The 19,748-nt window shown below is 38.7% G+C and overlaps 1 protein-coding gene across 1 annotated transcript; it reads left to right on the plus strand.

The window, feature by feature from the left end:
- Positions 1 to 1,463: 1,463 nt before the first annotated feature.
- vwa2 (von Willebrand factor A domain containing 2) lies at positions 1,464 to 19,458 on the plus strand (the record flags this gene model as incomplete). Its single annotated transcript, XM_081393086.1, has 13 exons — positions 1,464 to 1,515; positions 3,812 to 3,886; positions 4,613 to 4,746; positions 6,484 to 6,593; positions 7,825 to 8,019; positions 9,963 to 10,096; positions 10,176 to 10,305; positions 11,961 to 12,016; positions 12,109 to 12,216; positions 16,046 to 16,624; positions 17,902 to 18,453; positions 18,539 to 18,665; positions 19,323 to 19,458. 13 exons carry the CDS (start codon positions 1,464 to 1,466, stop codon positions 19,456 to 19,458), a joined length of 2,388 nt encoding a protein of 795 aa, XP_081249212.1.
- Between the last annotated feature and the right edge of the window lie 290 nt (positions 19,459 to 19,748).

Raw genomic sequence — 19,748 nt, forward strand, 5'->3', positions numbered from 1 at the left:
TGGTTGTCCTAAAAAACTTACAAATGTAGTCTGTATCATTCAAAAGATTTTTAAATGTTTTTGAGATAAGTTTATTATGCTCACCAAGGCTGCATTTATTTGGTCAAAAATACAGTAAAACAGTAATCTTGTGAAATATTATTTAAAATAACAGTCTATTTGAATATGTTTTATAAAGTATTTTATTCTTGTGACAGCAAAGCTGAATTTTCAGCATCATTACTCCAGTCTTCAGTGTCACATGATCCTTCAGAAATCATTCTAATATGCTGATTTGGTGCTCAAGAAACATTTATTATTATTATTATTAAGAATTTTGAATATAGTTGTGCAGTTTAATATTTTTGTGGAAATCATGATGCATTTTTTTCAGGGTTCTTTGATTAAATAAAAGTTTAAAAGAATGGCATTTAATTGATATTTTGTAAGTTTTGTGATTTTGTAATGTCATTACTGTCACTTTTGACCAATTTAATGTGGCCTTGCTAAATAATAGTATTAAATTACATCTTTCAAACAAAAACAATGTCATCCTGTGGTTAATGCATAATGCATTTGGAAATAAGTAGCTAATTCTAGTAGTCTGAACATGAGCCAGTTCTTTTATTTCACAGTGTTGGTTTTGGATGGTTGTTGGCTTGACTTTGATTGCAGAGCAGAACTGGTAGGCGTTGAGATTAAATCCAGTGACTCGTGGCGGTGAATAATTCCCCTGTCTGGTGCATGCCAGCTGGCATTTGTCAACATGTTTCATTTAATAATAAAGTTGGGCTCTTAAAGATGTGAACTTTGACCTTCAGCTCTGGGAATGTGGCACAGGAGTATTTTGTGGCTGCAGGGAGACTTCATCTGAGATGAACAGTATCATTCTGTTTTCTCCACACATCACTGAGCTGTCCCTCCTCTTTTCTCAAAACACAGACGGGTAAATGATTAGTCTGATGTGACGACAGTTTGACTGGCTTAGACTTGAGCTTGCCTGTGATCAGGGGGACTACTAGGAACATTGTTTGGGGCCCAGTAATGCCTCCTCATTGGGCTCAGGGGAGAGGTGGCCCACCCATAAATATTGTATCATGGGTCCTTTGAATTGTAGTGCAGACCTTGACTGCTGTCAGTCATTTTATGATGACTCAGACTCTCTTTGCAGACCTCATGCTACCTGAATTGGTTGGGTTTTATCTGAAAATATCCCTGGAGCTTTCCCATCCCATGTTCCTAGCTTGTTCAACCAGTGCCCCTGAGGGTCAATAAAAATTGCAGTCCCACTAACCTCAAGCCCACCATCTCATGAAATTCCAAGAAATGTTTCTCTCCCAAATTTGTTTTCCCAAACAGTCTCTCTCACAGTTGCTTTTTCTTTGTTAGAATTCTCATAGCCTTTTTTTGGTACAGTTACTCAGTAGTTGGCCTCTTCAAATACTTTTTAATCTTTTTATTCACATTTCAGGGCTCAATGCAAAATGTCCTCTAGAAGTCGGCTGCATCTCCTTCTCATGCTCCTGTTTGGCCAAGGTAAGAGAAAGCACTGACTGAGCACTTTATTTTTTTTTTTTAAGAGATTTAAATATTGTTTGTTGACTTTAGATGTATATCTTTCATTGTGCTTTAGAAATGTGTTGTACTTAGTAACTGTTTATCTGAAAAGAATAATTCATTATAGCCCTCAACAAGGAATTTCAGCCAGATGTTTATTTTCTCAACAAGTGCGTTAACTTTTACATTTGCCCTGCCAGCAAAAGGTTTTTATCAGACTAAGATATCCAAATCTGTTTACATTATTGTTATTCTTTATTGGCTGTCATGCTGAGGCCTCCACAAAATTTGTTGGAGTGTGGAGTTCTGAATTGAGATATCTTCCCGTGTTCCTGAAATATTTTCCCATTACGTTCCTGGACAAATGCCATAAATCTGAGGAGGGATTTAGTCCTTCAGACCGCTCAAATCAGGCGATAAATGTCTCTTGGTTCCACAGCCTGTCAGAGGGGATCACCGCAGGGTTTGAGGGAAGATTCACCGTGACCTAGTACAAGTTGACTTGTTCAGAGCCATACTGTACATCACTGATGCTGGTTGTCTATCGTATGAAAATAACTAACTCTGACATCCCCTTTCCAGTATTACCAGTCCTTTCTTCTTTAGATGTAAAAATGCATAGTACATATTCAAACAAAATCATTAAGCTTCATGGTTCATCACACCACAGATCAGATCATTTATTGAACCTGTAATGCAGGCTTTGTAAAGAGGTTGTAATTAAAGTGTAGTTATAAACTACAAAACTGTATCACCATATATATATCACCATATATATACACTTTAATATATATATATATATATATATATATATATATATATATATATATATATATATATATATATACTAAAGTGTAGGTGTTAAAATGTACTTTGGCTACTATTTACAAAGGTTCTGAGGTATCAGTTTGCTCTTTTGGAATTCTTGTGAGAATTGCAGTGATTCAGAATGACACACATCTTTATTTATCTTCACCATCGGTGGAATTAAACCATTAACATTTTGTGGCATAATTTCCGCCCTGACGCCCCCAGCCCCTCATCTACTCGGGGGGTGGGGGGGTCCTGCAGGTTTCTTAGGCCGAGGTCTGTTTCCATGGCGAGATGCTGAGAGCAGCCCTCCGCATGATGGCATGAGTGTTAGGGGACAAAAGCACATGATTAAATTGTGTGATTCTCAAGTGCACTCCACTCCACAGGAGCTTTACACAGGGTCTTCACTGCCCTGGGCTGTTCTCATGGCCCCTGCCTCTCAATCAGAGATTGTATGCATGAGAGAGCTTGTCGCTCTGAACTGTGCTCACTCGAGCGGGAAACATGGGCTAGGACAGCCTGACCGTTCTCTTCACGTCCAGTGGGCGTTGCTGGAATGCTGATCATTCTAAATTATTCCTCTCCGAAGGATGTTTAGCGAGTTCCTCCTTACGGAGCCGGGTCTTGGGGGCAGGGGTCAGATCAGCTATCTAGAAGCCGTGCTCAAATGACTCATTTGTGCAACCAGTTGTTGACTTTGACAGTGCCTGAGGGAGTACCTGGGTCAGTATCACTAAATACATGTCTAAGTCACATTACACCTGAAATATTTTTTATGATCATTAAGATGTTTTGTATTATATTGTAGTTGCATTATGTTCAACACAATAGATTGGTGCAGGTATGACATCAGATCCTCGAAGACTAATTCGGCAAGATTTTCCTATGGGGTTTTATAATGTTTTTTTTTTTTAATTTATGAGTAAAATAAGGTCTGTGGAAAACATAACTTGATGATACTTTAATGTTTTGTTCTACAAAGTAAATTACCACACGCCCGTACCGAAAATGCGAATTTCGAAGCAGTTATGTTTATTTTTGAAAACGCATGTTTCTAATAAGTAACTGGATAAGACAGTTGGGGTGTGAATGTGAGCAGTGTACGTTGTAGAACAAAACATATCAAGTTATGTTTACCATCATGTTTACGATCATGATGTAAAAACTAATTACTATTTACAAGGTTTGGTGGTGGTGGTGCTTAATTGTTTTAAAATAGCTTTAACAATCCTAAAAATAGGTTGTTTTTAAACTATATCTTCTTTCTTTTGATTTTCTTTTGATTTTTGATTTTGATTTATTTGGTGAAATATGACCCTTTCTTGACAGGTTTTTAATAGTTTCAAAGCTTTCATTTTAAAATTCAATTTTTATATTTAAAATAGAACAATTGAAATTATTAATTTTTACACCTCTTTATAATGCCTATTAACTGCTAACTACAGTATCTCTTTCTTTATAGTTTGGTCCATTTTCTCTGTACAGGAGATACAAACAGATCTTGAAACCATTATGAAAATCAACGCTGCTGGAGAAAGTAAGTGTTGAATTTTTCTTTCTCAGTCAGAAAATCAAGTGAAAACTCCTCAAACATTTACAAAGCCGCACTATAGTGCAGAGGAACAACACTGTATTTAGAAAAAGAAGAATTCATGTCTATTTAAAGAACCACTGATCTAATGCCAACGTGTGTCCATATAAATGTGCAAGGGAGTCACAAACCTGTGTTTACTTGTAAAGAGAGGGTTTAGTTTCATATTAAAAGTTTGAAGGAATGACTCCACATAGACACAGAAAGCCTGTGAGAGTTAGATTATTTACTTAGCCACAGTTTAGGGCCAAAATTGCCCCCAGAAGTTAGCTAAATCCTGTCTTTAGAAATTATAAGTAGCATAAAAACAATGCAAGTCTATGCTATGTGTGCATTTGTATAGCTAGGGAGATGTGTTTGTGTGCTGGTGCAGACAGCGGCATGCCGTCTCTGTCTAATCACCTTCTTTATGACAGGCGGCGGGTTCTAACATGACAGCTACATGGATTATAATTTAGCCGGTTGACTAGCACAAACTTGCTGTAATGTGTTTGTGAGTATTTATCTCTGCTAGAACATGCCATAGGTGACCTTTGAGCTCCTTAAATGTGTCAAATATAGGCTAGTGTTTATGTGAACGTGTAAGTGTTGGTGTTTTGCATCATCGTGTTTTTTTTATTTGCCATTGGGTTAACCAGTCTTGACTTTGTGTTTTCTTCTGTGTGTGGTCAGTGATGCAGTGCTCTGCAGCAATGGATGTTCTCTTTGTGATGGACAGCTCCTACAGCGTCGGGAAAGGAGGATTCGAACGATCCCGGCACTACATGTTGAAGCTGTGTGAGGCTCTTGATGTCAGCCCAGACAAGGTCAGATTTGCATAGAAATCAATGTTAGATTAAATGTAACACCCACAATTAAAGGACACCCAAAAGTAAAAAACAGTCATTGTTTACTCCCTCCTATGTCGTTTCAATCCACTATGCTGTAATTTTTACAATGTAGCTCTTGACATAATGAAAGTTTATTGTGGTCAGGGGTATTCAAGCTTTAAAAACAACGCAAAAGAGCACATTAAAAAATAATGTGATGACATTGTGGATGACAAAATGGCATTCATTATCGCTTATGCAGTAACCAACTGTGACAAGGCAAGATTATCAGTGAATAATGACTTATTATAGTGAACAGTTACATAAAGACATCATTTGACTTCAGAAGATGTAAAGGAATATAGCACACAATTCAAATAAACTATCTTTATGGTGCTTATTTTGTTTATCGTACGTTTTGGAATATGACAGCCATTGTCACTACAAAAAATATCAGAATACAGGATTGGAACGACGTGATATGAAAGCTTGTTTGCACAACGGAATAAAAAAATTAAAAAAGTAATTGCAACTTTACCTTTTTTCCTTAGCAGTTTCGAGTTTATATCTCACAAAATCTTAGAATTAAAAGATTTAAACTGAAAAGGCAATGGTCAGCTGACTTATTTCTCAAAATTGCATGTTTTTAATCTCACAATTATGAGATGTATATAAGATATAAACTCGCAATTGTGAGTTATAAAGTAAGAGTTGTGATATTTGAACTCGGGAAAAAATAAGTCAGAATTGTGAGATATAAACTTGCATTTGTGAGGAAAAAAAAGTCTGTAATATTCACTTTTTTTTTTCTTCCATGCGGGAACAAGCTTCCATAACATTAGGGTAATGACAGAACTTGATTATTGGGTTAGCTATTCTTTTAAAGGAGAACTCCGATCAATTTTAACATTGAGCTAATTTTTTTGTACATTTGGAGTGCTGTCAATACAGAGAACAACGACAAAAAATCCTACACCGAGTTATTCTATTTTTAAAATTTGCACCCTGTTGACTTCAATGGGGCAAGTACTAAACCTGCTTTTAGCCTCTTAACATCCTTGATGTGTCATTACAAGTGCACAGAAAATGTGAGTGATTCCTTCAGAGTGATCACGAGTGAATCTGACTGCAGTAGATGTGAACGATATGTATAAAAATGATGTTATTTAAGCCAGCGCAAATACCTGTGTTTACATCCTGTTTTTGGTTGGTCCAAAGTAATCGATTGCCGAGTTCACGCACGTGATCATTGGTAACTAAACCTATGCGTGTGAACTCGGCAATCGACTGCTTTGGACTTCAACCGAAAACAGGATGTAAACACAGGTATTTGCGCTGGCTTAAATAACATCATTTTTATACATATCGTTCACATCTACTGCAGTCAGATTCACTCGTGTTCACTCTGAAGGAATCACTCACATTTTCTGTGCACTTGTAATGACACATCAAGGATGTTAAGAGGCTAAAAGCAGGTTTAGTACTTGCCCCATTGAAGTCAACAGGGTGCAAATTTTAAAAATAGAATAACTCGGTGTAGGCAACACCGATTTTTGTCGTTGTTCTCTGTATTGACAGCACTCCAAATGTACAAAAAAATGAGCTCAATGTTAAAATTGACCGGAGTTCTCCTTTAATGCCGTCTTTCAAATTCTGGCATTCTGTTGAATATTATTTATGTTAGTTTCCTCTTCATGTTTATGGTGTTTAAACTGCGTTCTCTATTTTGGGCAGGTGAAAGTTGGTGTGGTTCAGTTTGGTTCCACTCCCAAACTGGAAATCAGTCTGGACTCCTACAAGAGCAAGGAGGAGCTGAAGAAAAAGATGAAGAAAATCCACTATAGGTACAGAGATTAGTGTTATTGTGTGTCTATCAGGGCTCAGCACTTCCTGTGGAGGATGAAAAATATCTCACTCCATTTTACATCTTTGAAACTTTGTCGACACAGACATGGGGACTTGTGTTTACAATACACCCTCAACATGTGTGTGCATGTGTGTCGTAGTGCGCTGTGTCATGATGGATGACTTTATGAGGTTGAATTAATGGTTTTTGTAGTGAAGGCTGTGCAGGGTTCTGTAATGACTAGTAGCTGAATTACACTCTGAGCACACAGCTGGCCTAAACCTTATCACCCAGTCAGGACATACCACATCTCCCTCGACTAGCTGTGAAATTACCGTTTCGGATTTCCACTCCATGAAAATTTCACCACTTGTCTGTCTAGCTGAACAACTGTGAGCAAAGATGATGGAGAGAAGCCCAGCTGTGCACATGCCTGTGTCTCCACTGACATAGTCTATATCCCTGCAGGATGGAGGAGATCCTGTATTTCAACATTGCATAAAGGAGCATTGTCAGTAGTTGACACTGAAAAATATAGCTGTTATACCATTTTTTAAAAAGGTACTCATGAAACTGTATATTTATATATATATATATATATATATATATATATATATATATATATATATATATATATATATATATATATATATATATATATATCATTCTTATATTGTGATTTGGTTGCAATTCCTACATCAGTTTCTTAATCAACTGGCCAGTTAACCATTAACTCCAATGTATGTATCAAGTGTTCATTTATGAAGTACAGAGAATGTACAGTATTAACACTGGAAAGAAGGCAAGCAGAGTTTAAATCAACCCGAAGATGAAGATGTAGCCTGTGTGAAGGCTGAGAGTGCTGTTACTGGTTTAGGTTTCATCATGCAGGGTGCTTTAAGGACACAGTGGACTGAAGGGAACTAAAGGCTTCTGTGTTATCCTAAGACTTCTGAGGGGCCGCTGTAGTTAAATTAATGAGATTAGAGCAGAAGCAGTGAAGGGAAACTCGCAAAGAAAATCCAGACTGTCCTCTTCATTTTGCAGTGTAATGTTGACTATGTTGCTGTGGGTTTCTGAGTTACTGTTTTTTCCACAGTGGAGGTGTGACAAGCCACAAAGCTCATAATAAAGACTGGAATTTCATGTCACAGTAGTAATTTTGATATAACTCTCAGTTGTACGTCTTAAAATGTGAAATGTTTGAAGTAACTCTTTCTCTCCTTCAGAGGTGGAAGCACACAGACAGGTCTGGCTCTGAAGTTCGTTCTGAGGAAGGGGTTTTCCGGCGGACGCAATTCCACAGTGCCACGCGTCGTGATCCTCTTATCTGACGGAAAGTCCCAGGGGGCAGTGCAGCTGGCTGCCTCGGAGCTCAAGCTGTCTGGAGTCACTCTGTTTGCCGTGGGGATCCGTTACCCAAGGTAACACACAACATTTCCACTGACTTCAATCACGGAATTAAACCTTCACATCTCTAATTACCTGCTTCAACAGAACCTCTCAGAAATATGTCCAGGTTACCCCCCCCCCCCCCCCCCCCATGAAATGAAGCCTATTATTAGGACCAAGAAGATATTTTTCAATTGTGACATTATTTTTATGACAGTTAAGCATTTTCTCACCATATTTTTATTAATGCACCACACAAATTATTTTTATTAATGTACCACACAAATATATATATACATATATATAATAAATATTTAATATATGTATGTGTAATGTGTGTGCTGTCAAATTGAATTATCGTGATTAACATAAAAGTTTGTGTGTATATACATAAACTTTTGTTAATCATGATAAATTGATTTGACAGCACTGATTAATATGGAATTATGTATATCATTTTTTGGAGTATCTCACTCAGAATCAATATTAAACATATTGTAAATTACCAAACAAAAACTTGATGTATAATGGTAATGAGGATTTTTTTTGGCAAAATGTGCTGACTTTTCATGAAAATAATGTCACAAAAAACAGCTGGTCTTCATTTTCTTAATGCAAAATAACATTTCTTTGTTTATTTTAATTTTGGGCAACATGTTTTATCGCTTTATATTTACCTTGTGTCCTTGGTAATACACTCTGTCAGTAACACTGTACACTGTACAGAGAGTAATGTTGTGGTACTTTAATATATACCATGGTGCTGAGAGATTACCATAATGATGTACCATTGTATTTACTGTGCATGGCACTTTAAGATAAGGTGAAGAATACTATTAGAAAAAAAAAAAAAATGGTAATACCATGGTACTTTTCTGTGCTTTTTTGTTGGTGATTGTTTTGAAACATTTTGCAGGGACAGGTGCGGTCATATTTGAAATGTTTTCAGCTCTATTAGTGCTGACAGCTCTCGGACACACTAACAGGTGTGTTATTGCACACTAAAAGGCTGCTGACAGCCTGGATGTGTGGTGTTACTTTTGGATAGGCTGCAGATAGTGTAATTCCTCTGTTCTCTCTTTACTTTGAGGCTTTATGGCAGCTTCCCAACAGGTGCAAGAGGAAGAGAGAATCTCAGTGGATAAACTCACCTTAACTGCCATTTCTAACAGCTGGGAGTCTATCAGTGTTGTGTTTGGGTGGATTACTGTGACCCCTCAGAGCTCTTGCAGCACCATATGCTCTGTCTGCTCAAAATGTATCGGCAGAATTTTACTGCACCGTGTGTAATGTAGATCTGGAATTGACTGTGACCTTCGCTACTTTTTAAAAGTTTGAGGTCATTTTAAAGAAATTAATACTTTTATTCAGCAAGTAGGTGATCAAAAGTGACTGTAAAATATTCAGCAAGTAGGTGATCAAAAATGACAGTAAATACATTTATAATGTTACAAAAGATTTATATTTCAAATAAATGCTGTTCTTTTGAGCTTTATATTCTCTCAAAGAATCCTGAAAAATCCACAAAAAATATAAAGCAGCACAACTATTTTCAACATTGATAATAATATGAAATGTTTTTTGAGCACCAAATCAGCATATTAGAATAACTTCTGAAGGATCATGTGACACTGAAGACTGGAGTAATGATGCTGAAAATTCAGCTTTGCCATCACAGAAATAAATATTTATTTAAAAACATATTCAAATGGAAAACAGTTATTTTAAATTGTAATCATATTTCACAATATTACTGTTTTAATGTTTTTCTGATCAAATAAATGCACTTCTTCTTCACTTCTTTCCACAACTATTTTTTTTAATATATCATGTATAATAAGTGTCTCTACTTCCTGGCAGATATCATTAAAACAAGATATGTTCCATTATAACCAGTCAGAAAACTTAGCCAAGACGAATGTTTATTTTTTATATTTGTACAGAGCTTTAAAGAAAATTGTCTTTCTCTTGTAAGGTGGGAAGAGCTCCATGAATTGGCGAGCAGCCCATCGGATGCTCATGTGTTCTTCGCGGAGCACTTCAGTGATGCTGTTAATGGATTATTCACCAGCCTCACCACCTCCTCTGTCTGCACTGCCGTTCCTTCAGGTAAAAGACTCACCTGTGACTCAATCAACAACGCCTTTATGAACAGCAAGTGACGTTTCCTGCACTGTGATATCTGCAGGGTGTAAGGTGGAGTCTTACCCGTGTGTGCAGAAAACCCTGGAGACGGTAAAAGAGCTTCAGGGAAACTTCATGTGCTGGAAAGGGTCCAAGGGATACTCACCATACACATCCCTCTGCCCTCATTACAGGTAAATGACATGGACTGAACAAAACGCATGGGTCTTGACCTATTCTAAAGTGTAAAAAACACTTTGTTCATTCCACGAGATGCTGAGAATCATCCGTCTGACACATACCTATGACGAGTCAAAATGACCTTAATGTATATTGACTCTCTTTCTCACAATTATACAGTCACAGAGATGCCTCAGGTCTGAGATTATGTTTGTATTGTATCATATTGTGTGTGTTTTTGTTCTTTTGAAGCATCGCAGGCTCATATTGAGGTTTCATGGCCTGAGGTGAAACATAAAGCAGATCATTAACAGAAATGTATGGAATGAAACTGGTGTCTTACAGAAACCTTAACAATATATATATATATTATAAATTGATTTATCACGATTGCATCTAACATAAAAGTCTTAGTTTACATAATATAGTAATATAGGTGTGTGTGTATATATATTATTAGATGTCTATATATTATATATGTCTGTGTGTGCGCGTGTATATACTGTATACACACACACACACACACACACACACACACACACACACACACACACACACACATATATCTATATATCTATATATCTATCTATATATATATATATATATATATATATATATATATATATATATATATGTTACCAGCAAAGTGTGTAATCCGGCATTCTATAGAATGCCTAGGTAATGTATTTTTTGCAAAAAACATCAGGAATTCTATACATTGCCTAGGCATTCTATACAATACCGGGATTTCACACTTTGCCGGTAACATATGTACACACATACACCTATATTATGTAAACAGAAACTTTCATGTTAGATGCAATTAGTCGATTTTACAGCACTAATAGTACATACTAATACTAATAATAAATATAATAAGGTATATATACTGAATATATAAAATAATTATTCTGATTATTATTAATCATTTTGAGGTTTCATGGCCTGAGGTGGAACATAAAGGAGTTCATTAACAGAAATGCGAAACTGGTTTCACATTGTATTACAGAAACCTTGACCAAAAAAATTATATAGCATTATTATTATTATGATTTAAGCTCAAATAAACACAGATGTGACCATGGACCACAAAACCAGTCACTAGGGTAAAACATTTTTTTTGAGATTTATACATCATCTGAAAGCTGAATAAATAAGCTTTCCATTGAGTTATGGTTTGTTAGGATAGACCAATATTTGGCCGAGATTATTTGAAAATCCGACAACTATTTGAAAATCTGGAATCTGAGGGTGCAAAAAAATCGAAACATTGAGAAAATGGCCTTTAAAGTTGTCCATTTATGTTTGCGATTGTGCTGCATTCACTCACAAACCTAAATGTTTTATATATTTACGGTAGGAAATGTACAAAATATCTTCATGGAACATGATCTTTTTTTAAAATCCTAATGATTTCTGGCATAAAAGAAAAATGTATAATTTTTACCCATACAATGTATTGTTGGCTATTGCCGCAAATATACCCGTGCGACTTGTGACTGGTTTTGTGATCCAGGCTCACAGATAATAATTAATTAATTAATAATTAATTATAATATGGTTTATTATGATTATTATTATTATTAATTTTGAGGTTTAATGGCCTGAGGTGAAACATAAAGGAGTTCAGTGATGTGTGGAGTGAAAGTGGATTCACATTGTTTTACAGGTATAACAAAGTTTACAGGCAGCACCCCGTTGTCTGTCACCGAACTGTCTGTCCAGGTAAGACCTAAAAATCAGAATACTTAATAATGAATTTTTAATTCCATAATCATCAGAATTTGATTAATAGAAATGATTCCCTCTCCCTTCAGAACCATGTGACTCTCAGCCCTGTCAGAACGGGGGGACGTGTATATCTGAGGGACTGGAGAAATACCGCTGCGAGTGTCCCACAGGCTACGGCAGTGACCCCAATTGTGGTGAGTTCACATTCATGTGCCTCTCTTCCCACACTCCTCAGCATCTAACGGGCTGTGTGTGTGTTTTGTTTTGGTGGGTTTGGGTGGATTGTATGCGTGTGTGGGAGTTGTCACAAACAGCTCATGGTTTCACGTTACAGTGGGGGTCAGCTTTCGGGCTAGGTCACGGTTGACTGAAATATACCTCAGAGGTATTATGTCCTTCAGATGATAGAGACGCTCTAATTATGAGCTAATATCACTCTGTTTTCATCTACAAATGCTTCCAATGTCAGAAACCTTGTTGCAAATTTGTCGCCTTGTGCCGTGAAATGCAACCATCAAATTTATTTCGTAATTTTTTTTTTATTTCGTGTTGCCATTATTGATAATACATACAATATTGCCAAATAATCAATGTACACAACAAACGCAGTGAATGAATAAATAAATACATAAATAAAATTATATGAATATTTTATTGCCAAAGCATCAACATACACAACAAAGGCAGTGACAAAAAAATTAAATAAAAATAATAATAATAATAATAATAATAATAATGTTGTTTTACAAAATATAAAAAAATAAAATATATTTTAAAATAAGATCAAATAATATCTTTATTTACATTATGTGTGGTTTTTATATTTAGGGTGAGATAAATCTGAAATGAATAATATCGCAACAATAGTGCCATGATTAAACAATGACACCGCAGTCTCCAAAAACAATTAAACATTAGCAAAAAAGAACATTAAAGAAATTAGAGTAGAATGTGTGTAAAGTTAGTTCTGACCACACAAATCAATTCAAATCAAATCCCTTTTATTGTCATTGCATAAAATGCATTTAAGTTAAAAAGCAAACCTTACGGTGAGTCCACACATGACAACACAGCAGCAATAATTAAGACAAAATAAATATGACACACTATAATACCGAAACTTGACAGTTTCATTTAAAGATATTGCACATTATCACAAAGACGCCCTAACTGTAATTATAACTAGATGTACCGCATTGCGGTACAAAATATGACCGCCGCTCAGGCCTGCACTGGCTTTCCACAAAAATAAATGACGTGGAGTAATTTGGCTGTATTGCGTGTTTATGTAAATACCTAAAAAAAGTAATAGTATGTGGATGTCTGTCTGTGTGTGTGTGTGTGTGTGTGTGTGTGTGTGTGTGTGTGTGTGTGTGTGTGTGTGTGTGTGTGTGTGTGTGTGTGTGTGTGTGTGTGTGTGTGTGTGTGTTTGTGTATGTGTGTGTCTGTGTGTGTGTGTGTGTGTGTGTGTGTGTGTGTGTGTGTCTGTGCGTGTACAGTATGTATGTGTGCGTACATGTGTGCGCGTGTGTGTTTGTGTGTGTGTGTCTGTGCATGTGGATTTGTATGTGTGTGTATGGGTGTGTGTCTGTGCGTGTGGATGTCAGTGTGTGTGCATGCTTGCGTTTCTTTGTATTCCTGCATGTGTATGTGTGACAGTATCATCCTAAACCAGCAACCCTTCGCTCAACAGCACCATCTACAGGCCGATGAGTGTACAGTCACTAAATGTGCACATAAATGAATTTATTTTATAACCCCCCATGGATGAAATTCTACAAAACTTAGCAGAGGATACCCCCAGAGGATGTCAAGTTAATCATACACATGAAATATGGTGCAGTTCTGAACATCTCCACTGAAGATAGGGGCGATTAAAGCAGAATAATATTGCATTTTCATTTTTTATGGGAGGGGCGCAAATCACAAATGAGTGATTAAGGGCTAGGTTGATGTGGGCCCTTAAGAGCAACATACCATAAAAATTTCTTCATCCTCGTTGCCACGGTTCAGGTAGTTATTTAGGAAAAACTGCATTTTTTTGGGTTTGGGGGGGCCCAGCGCGGGGGGGGGAGTGGCCCCCGGGGACCAAACGAAATTTTTCCGTAGAAGTCTAGTGGGGCTACATGCCCACCAAATTTCATGTTCCCCGGTGCTTCGGTGTCCCTGGTATCGTTGACGAAAAATTTACGGGGGCCCCAGCTCAGGGGGGGAAGTGGCCCCCGGGGACCAAACGAAATTTTTCCGTAAAAGTCTAGTAGACCAACATACCATAAAAATTTCTTCATCCTCGGTGCCACGGTTCAGGTAGTTATTTAGGAAAAACTGCATTTTTTGGGGTTTGGGGGGGCCCAGCGCGGGGGGGGAGTGGCCCCCGGGGACCAAACGAAATTTTTCCTTAGAAGTCTAGTGGGGCTAAATGCCCACCAAATTTCATGTTCCCCGGTGCTTCGGTGTCCCTGGTATCGTTGACGAAAAATTTACGGGGGCCCCAGCGCGGGGGGGGAAGTGGCCCCCGGGGACCAAACGAAATTTTTCCGTAAAAGTCTAGTAGACCAACATACCATAAAAATTTCTTCATCCTCGGTGCCACGGTTCAGGTAGTTATTTAGGAAAAACTGCATTGTTTTGGGTTTGGGGGGGCCCAGCGCGGGGGGGGCCCAGCGCGGGGGGGGGGGGGGGGAGTGGCCCCCGGGGACCAAACGAAATTTTTCCTTAGAAGTCTAGTGGGGCTACATGCCCACCAAATTTCATGTTCCCCGGTGCTTCGGTGTCCCTGGTATCGTTGCCGAAAAATTTACGGGGGCCCCAGCGCGGGGGGGGAAGTGGCCCCCGGGGACCAAACGAAATTTTTCCGTAAAAGTCTAGTAGACCAACATACCATAAAAATTTCTTCATCCTCGGTGCCACGGTTCAGGTAGTTATTTAGGAAAAACTGCATTTTTGGGGGTTTGGGGGGGCCCAGCGCGGGGGGGGGAGTGGCCCCCGGGGACCAAACAAAATTTTTCCTTAGAAGTCTAGTGGGGCTACATGCCCACCAAATTTCATGTTCCCTGGTGCTTCGGTGTCCCTGGTATCGTTGACGAAAAATTTACGGGGGCCCCAGCGCGGGGGGGGGAAGTGGCCCCCGGGGACCAAACGAAATTTTTCCGTAAAAGTCTAGTAGACCAACATACCATAAAAATTTCTTCATCCTCGGTGCCACGGTTCAGGTAGTTATTTAGGAAAAACTGCATTTTTTTGGGTTTGGGGGGGCCCAGCGCGGGGGGGGAGTGGCCCCCGGGGACCAAACGAAATTTTTCCGTAGAAGTCTAGTGGGGCTACATGCCCACCAAATTTCATGTTCCCCGGTGTTTCGGTGTCCCTGGTATCGTTGACGAAAAATTCAGTAAGGTGACGAAAAAAAAAAAAAAAAAAACTTTGACAATCCCTATATGACCGCTTTCGCTAGCTACGCTAGCGACGGTCATAATTAGTGCATTTGAATCATGACCATTCAAGGTGTCATCAAACATTTAGTGTTTAGCATTGTTGTTCAGTTCTCTGATGGCTCTTGGGTGAAAAACTGTTCTTCAAACTATTAGTCCGTGATGCGATAGATCTGAAACACTTAACAGAGGACAAACAGAAGATGCTGATGATGATGTTAGCCGCTCTACTCAGACAACGAGAGCTGAATAAATGTTTTAGTGAAGGTTTCCTAGATGGGGCTGGTATATTTTCCTAAATGAGATTCCAAGAATCCGTCATCAGTCTCCATGAGTTCCATTGTAACACTGACATAGAATCCTCCGGCCAATCAGAACATGATGACACGCGCAACCTCCTGCTGTCAGTCAGTGTGAATGACATCACAGGCAGGGGTTAGATCAGATGACCCCATGTTAATGGGTAAAGAAGAGTCTCACACGAGCCTAACTAAAGTCTAAAATAAACACAAGATAATGTTGAAGTGATGCATGTTCTTTAGATCTGAAAATGGTGTCAATCAAAGCGGCTCTTAACCGTCTCCTCTTTTTCCAGCTCCCGTTCTGAGTTTCGACTGCTCTGTGGATGTGCTCTTCCTGGTGGAGGGCTCCTCTGCTCTTACTCTGGAGGGTTTCTTACGCTTCAAGTCCTTCTTAAAGCGGTTCATGCAGGCTGTATTGAGTTCTGACACCCCTGTAAAGATGGGGTTGGCCCAGTACAGCAGCGACGTGAAGATCGAAGCCAAAATTGGGGAGCACAGAGACCCGGCGAAGCTGATCCAGGCCGTTGAGCGCCTGCAGTATCGTGGCGGGCAGGCCAAGGCTGGAAACGCTCTTCGCTACATCACACGCAATGGCTTCCAGAGCGCTCCCGTGTTTGCCGATGTTCAGGACGACCTGCCGCGAGTGGTAGTGCTGCTCACGGGGACGCCCTCGGCCGACCCTGTGGTGGAGCCGGCGAAGTACGCACGGGACAGGGAGATCTTCATCATCGGTGTAGCGCCAGACGGGATGAGGGCTGAAATAAACAACATAACAGGAAACCCCCAGCGCACCATCACATACCAGTCACCCGACAGATTGACCGCTAAGATCCCAGAGCTAAGAGCCAAAATTTGCAGCGTCGACAACCAGGGTAGAGATCTGAACCATTCTTCATTGACACAACTGTAAAGTCCTTACATAGATCGTTGCACATCAAGGAATAGTTCACCTCAAATAATAGTTTTCCATCTAATGGACTCTTTTCACAAACTGTGATGGCGTGTTTCCACAGTTATGAAAATTGTATGTTAACAAAGCTTTTTTTCTTTTTCTTTTTTAACACTAATGAAGATGAAAATGGGCATGATTTCGATAATTCTTCAATCTTAATCAAAATATACTGCTGACAAAAATTAAGAAACAAAGACAACCCCTATACAAGATATTAACAATCACTTTCATAGTACAAGAAAAATCTAAAAAGAATATGATTGTTTATAATTCAATCATAATCAATAATGTCTGAGATTGACCTGCTTGAACACTAATTTTTTTGGGAGAACGCAAAGGTTTTGTGAGTGAAAGCAATAGGTTTGTGAGGGAATGCTTAGTTTCTTGGGGAATGCAAAACTTTTGTAAAATTTAATACGAATAATCGTGAGCCAAGGTAAAAGTTAGCGAAAGTTTCGCTAACGAAAAAGTTTCTCGGGGGAACAATAAGTTTGCGAACAGAGGTTTTGTGAGTTCGGCAAAAGTTTTGCGAGGGAATGCCAAAGCTTTGTACAAGTGCACAGTTATTTTTCAGGGGAATGCTAAAGTTTTGTGGAACTTCTAATAATACAAATTTTGAGTGAAGGCAAAAGTTTTGGGAGGGATCGCTAAGGTTTTCCTTAGACAAAGTTTCTCAGGGAAATGGAAAAAGTTTTGAAAGAAATATTTAAATATATAAAGCAAAACTAAAGCACCGAAATATTTCTCATATTTAGTCCAACACCATGTCCCTTGTGTTACAATAGCAAACCGCAATGATCCAGCAATCCAATCAATTCCCAATGGACAAAATGAAATCCCACCCTACATTTTTTTCTTATACGTCACAATAGGAAAGAAAAGACTATCACAACTTCTGTTACATGCCGACTTTAACTATGATACAAACTAGTCAGGATGTCACATTGTGAATATGCTCTAATATATGACAATAAAAATCTAGACAGCAACATAGTGTCGGCCCAGATCCGGGCCAAATCTGGCACATGTGGATTCAACGCGTACCAGATGTGGGCCGGATCTGGGCCGACACTATGTATCTGGGGTTTCCAAAACAGATAAATGAAAAAGTTTTTTGGGGGTTGAACTATTCCTTTCAGTTTGGTTATGTTTTTTTTTTTTTTTAACTGTTATACTAACGCCTTTTGTCTTTGTTAGGCTGTCTGGGTCAAGCTTTGGACCTTGTTTTTGTGCTGGACGCCTCCAGTGCTGTAGGCAAGGACAATTTCGTCCACTTTCAAGACTTTGTTCGGAGCACCTCAGTGCAGTTTGACATCAATCGAGACGTGGCTCAGGTGGGACTGGTGGTTTATGGGAGGCGTCCCGTCACGGTCTTTGACCTGGACAAGTATGACTCAGGCTCTGCTGTGCTGAGGGCAGTGGGAGACGCTGCTTTTCTGGGTGGGAAGGCCTCTACAGGTTCAGCCCTGCTCCATGTGCTCTCCCAAAGCCTGACGGTGGGGAAAGGAGCGCGACCTGGAGTCAACAAGGCTGTGGTGGTGCTGACTAATGGGACGGGTGCGGAGGATGCAGCGGTGCCCGCCCAGAAGATCCGTGATAGCGGAGTGTCAGTGTTTGTGATTGGCATCGGGAGCATTCAGCAAGAGGTCCTCTTCCGCATAGCCGGCTCTGAGGATCACATGATCTCTGTACCTTCATATGATGACCTGAAATACTCTGAGGATGTGCTGGTACAGATGGTGTGTGCAGGTATGAGACGGCACAAATATTCCCCTTTGAAAACATTTGTTCATATGTGATGGATTTATACTCTACCTTTGCTCGCTTTCTACAGACGTGAAGAAACCTGTTCACCTGTGCAGTCCCAACCCCTGTATGAATGATGGCGTGTGTGTGCTCCTCAACGGCAGCTACCGCTGTGAATGCCGTGGGTGGAAGGGTCCACACTGTGAAACACGTCAGTACCAGTAACTACTAATTAGTCTTTTGTACTAGTAATGGATATTCTTGTTTTCCTGTAGATGGGAAGTTGACAATTATATAGGTATTTGTAACCATTTTTATTCACCTTATTTGCTGTTTTTTTTTATTAAAACCTATATATATATTATTATACCTATATGTTTTATTACTTGTTTTAGTTTTTTAATGAATGTCACATGTCATTCTAATATGCTGATTTTTGCTTTTTCATGATTATATGAATATAAAATCAAAAGAACATTAATTTGAAAGTTTTTTTATACATTAAATTAATCCTTGCTGAATAAAACTTAAAGTTTATACTATATATATATATATATATATATATATATACTGTAAACATGGTTTTCTCAAGTAAATTTAACTAGTAAGGATGCTTAGATTTTTTTAATATTCTTAAAATAAGACAAAAATGTGATTAAGATTATTTTTTTGCAATGCAAATCTTGGTTATTTAACCCATCTTATAACGAATTAAAATGGATTCACACATCGGCTTATGTTGCACAGAATGTTTTGTTCATTTTTGCCCTCTGGATGGGTCATAATTTAGGCATTTTCAGAATGGACAGTTGGCAGGGTATATTTAGGTGTTTTGATTTATGTATTTTTGTGAACTTGTTTTTTCCAGGAAGCAGAGATCCGCCATCCAGAGGAGATCTCCCTAAACCTGCAGGCCTGAGGCGCCGTCAGCACAAGAGTGAAAAAGAGCTGCTGCAGCGCTATAGGGAGCACCGCAGGAGACACGCGTCCCGAACACAGCACAGATGAAGAGAACAACGAACACTACACACACAAAGACCCAGCTCAGCAATGGGTTCAAATTCATTCTACAATTCACTCTGGTGGTGAACACACAATCCAGACGACACTCACGGGTATCCATTTCATGAATTTTGTAAATGCGTTCAGTGCCTTAAAAATTATGATTTTTTTTTTATTTAGTTAATCTTAACTCTTTCCCTGCCATTAATGGAATTTTCCATCATTTATGAAACAATGCTTCCCCTATACAGTAGGGGACGCTATTACACATCTTCTAAGAGATTAAAGAAACAGGC

The sequence above is a fragment of the Scardinius erythrophthalmus genome, assembly GCF_964197995.2.
Source record: "Scardinius erythrophthalmus genome assembly, chromosome: 18".
Taxonomy (NCBI): domain Eukaryota; kingdom Metazoa; phylum Chordata; class Actinopteri; order Cypriniformes; family Leuciscidae; genus Scardinius; species Scardinius erythrophthalmus.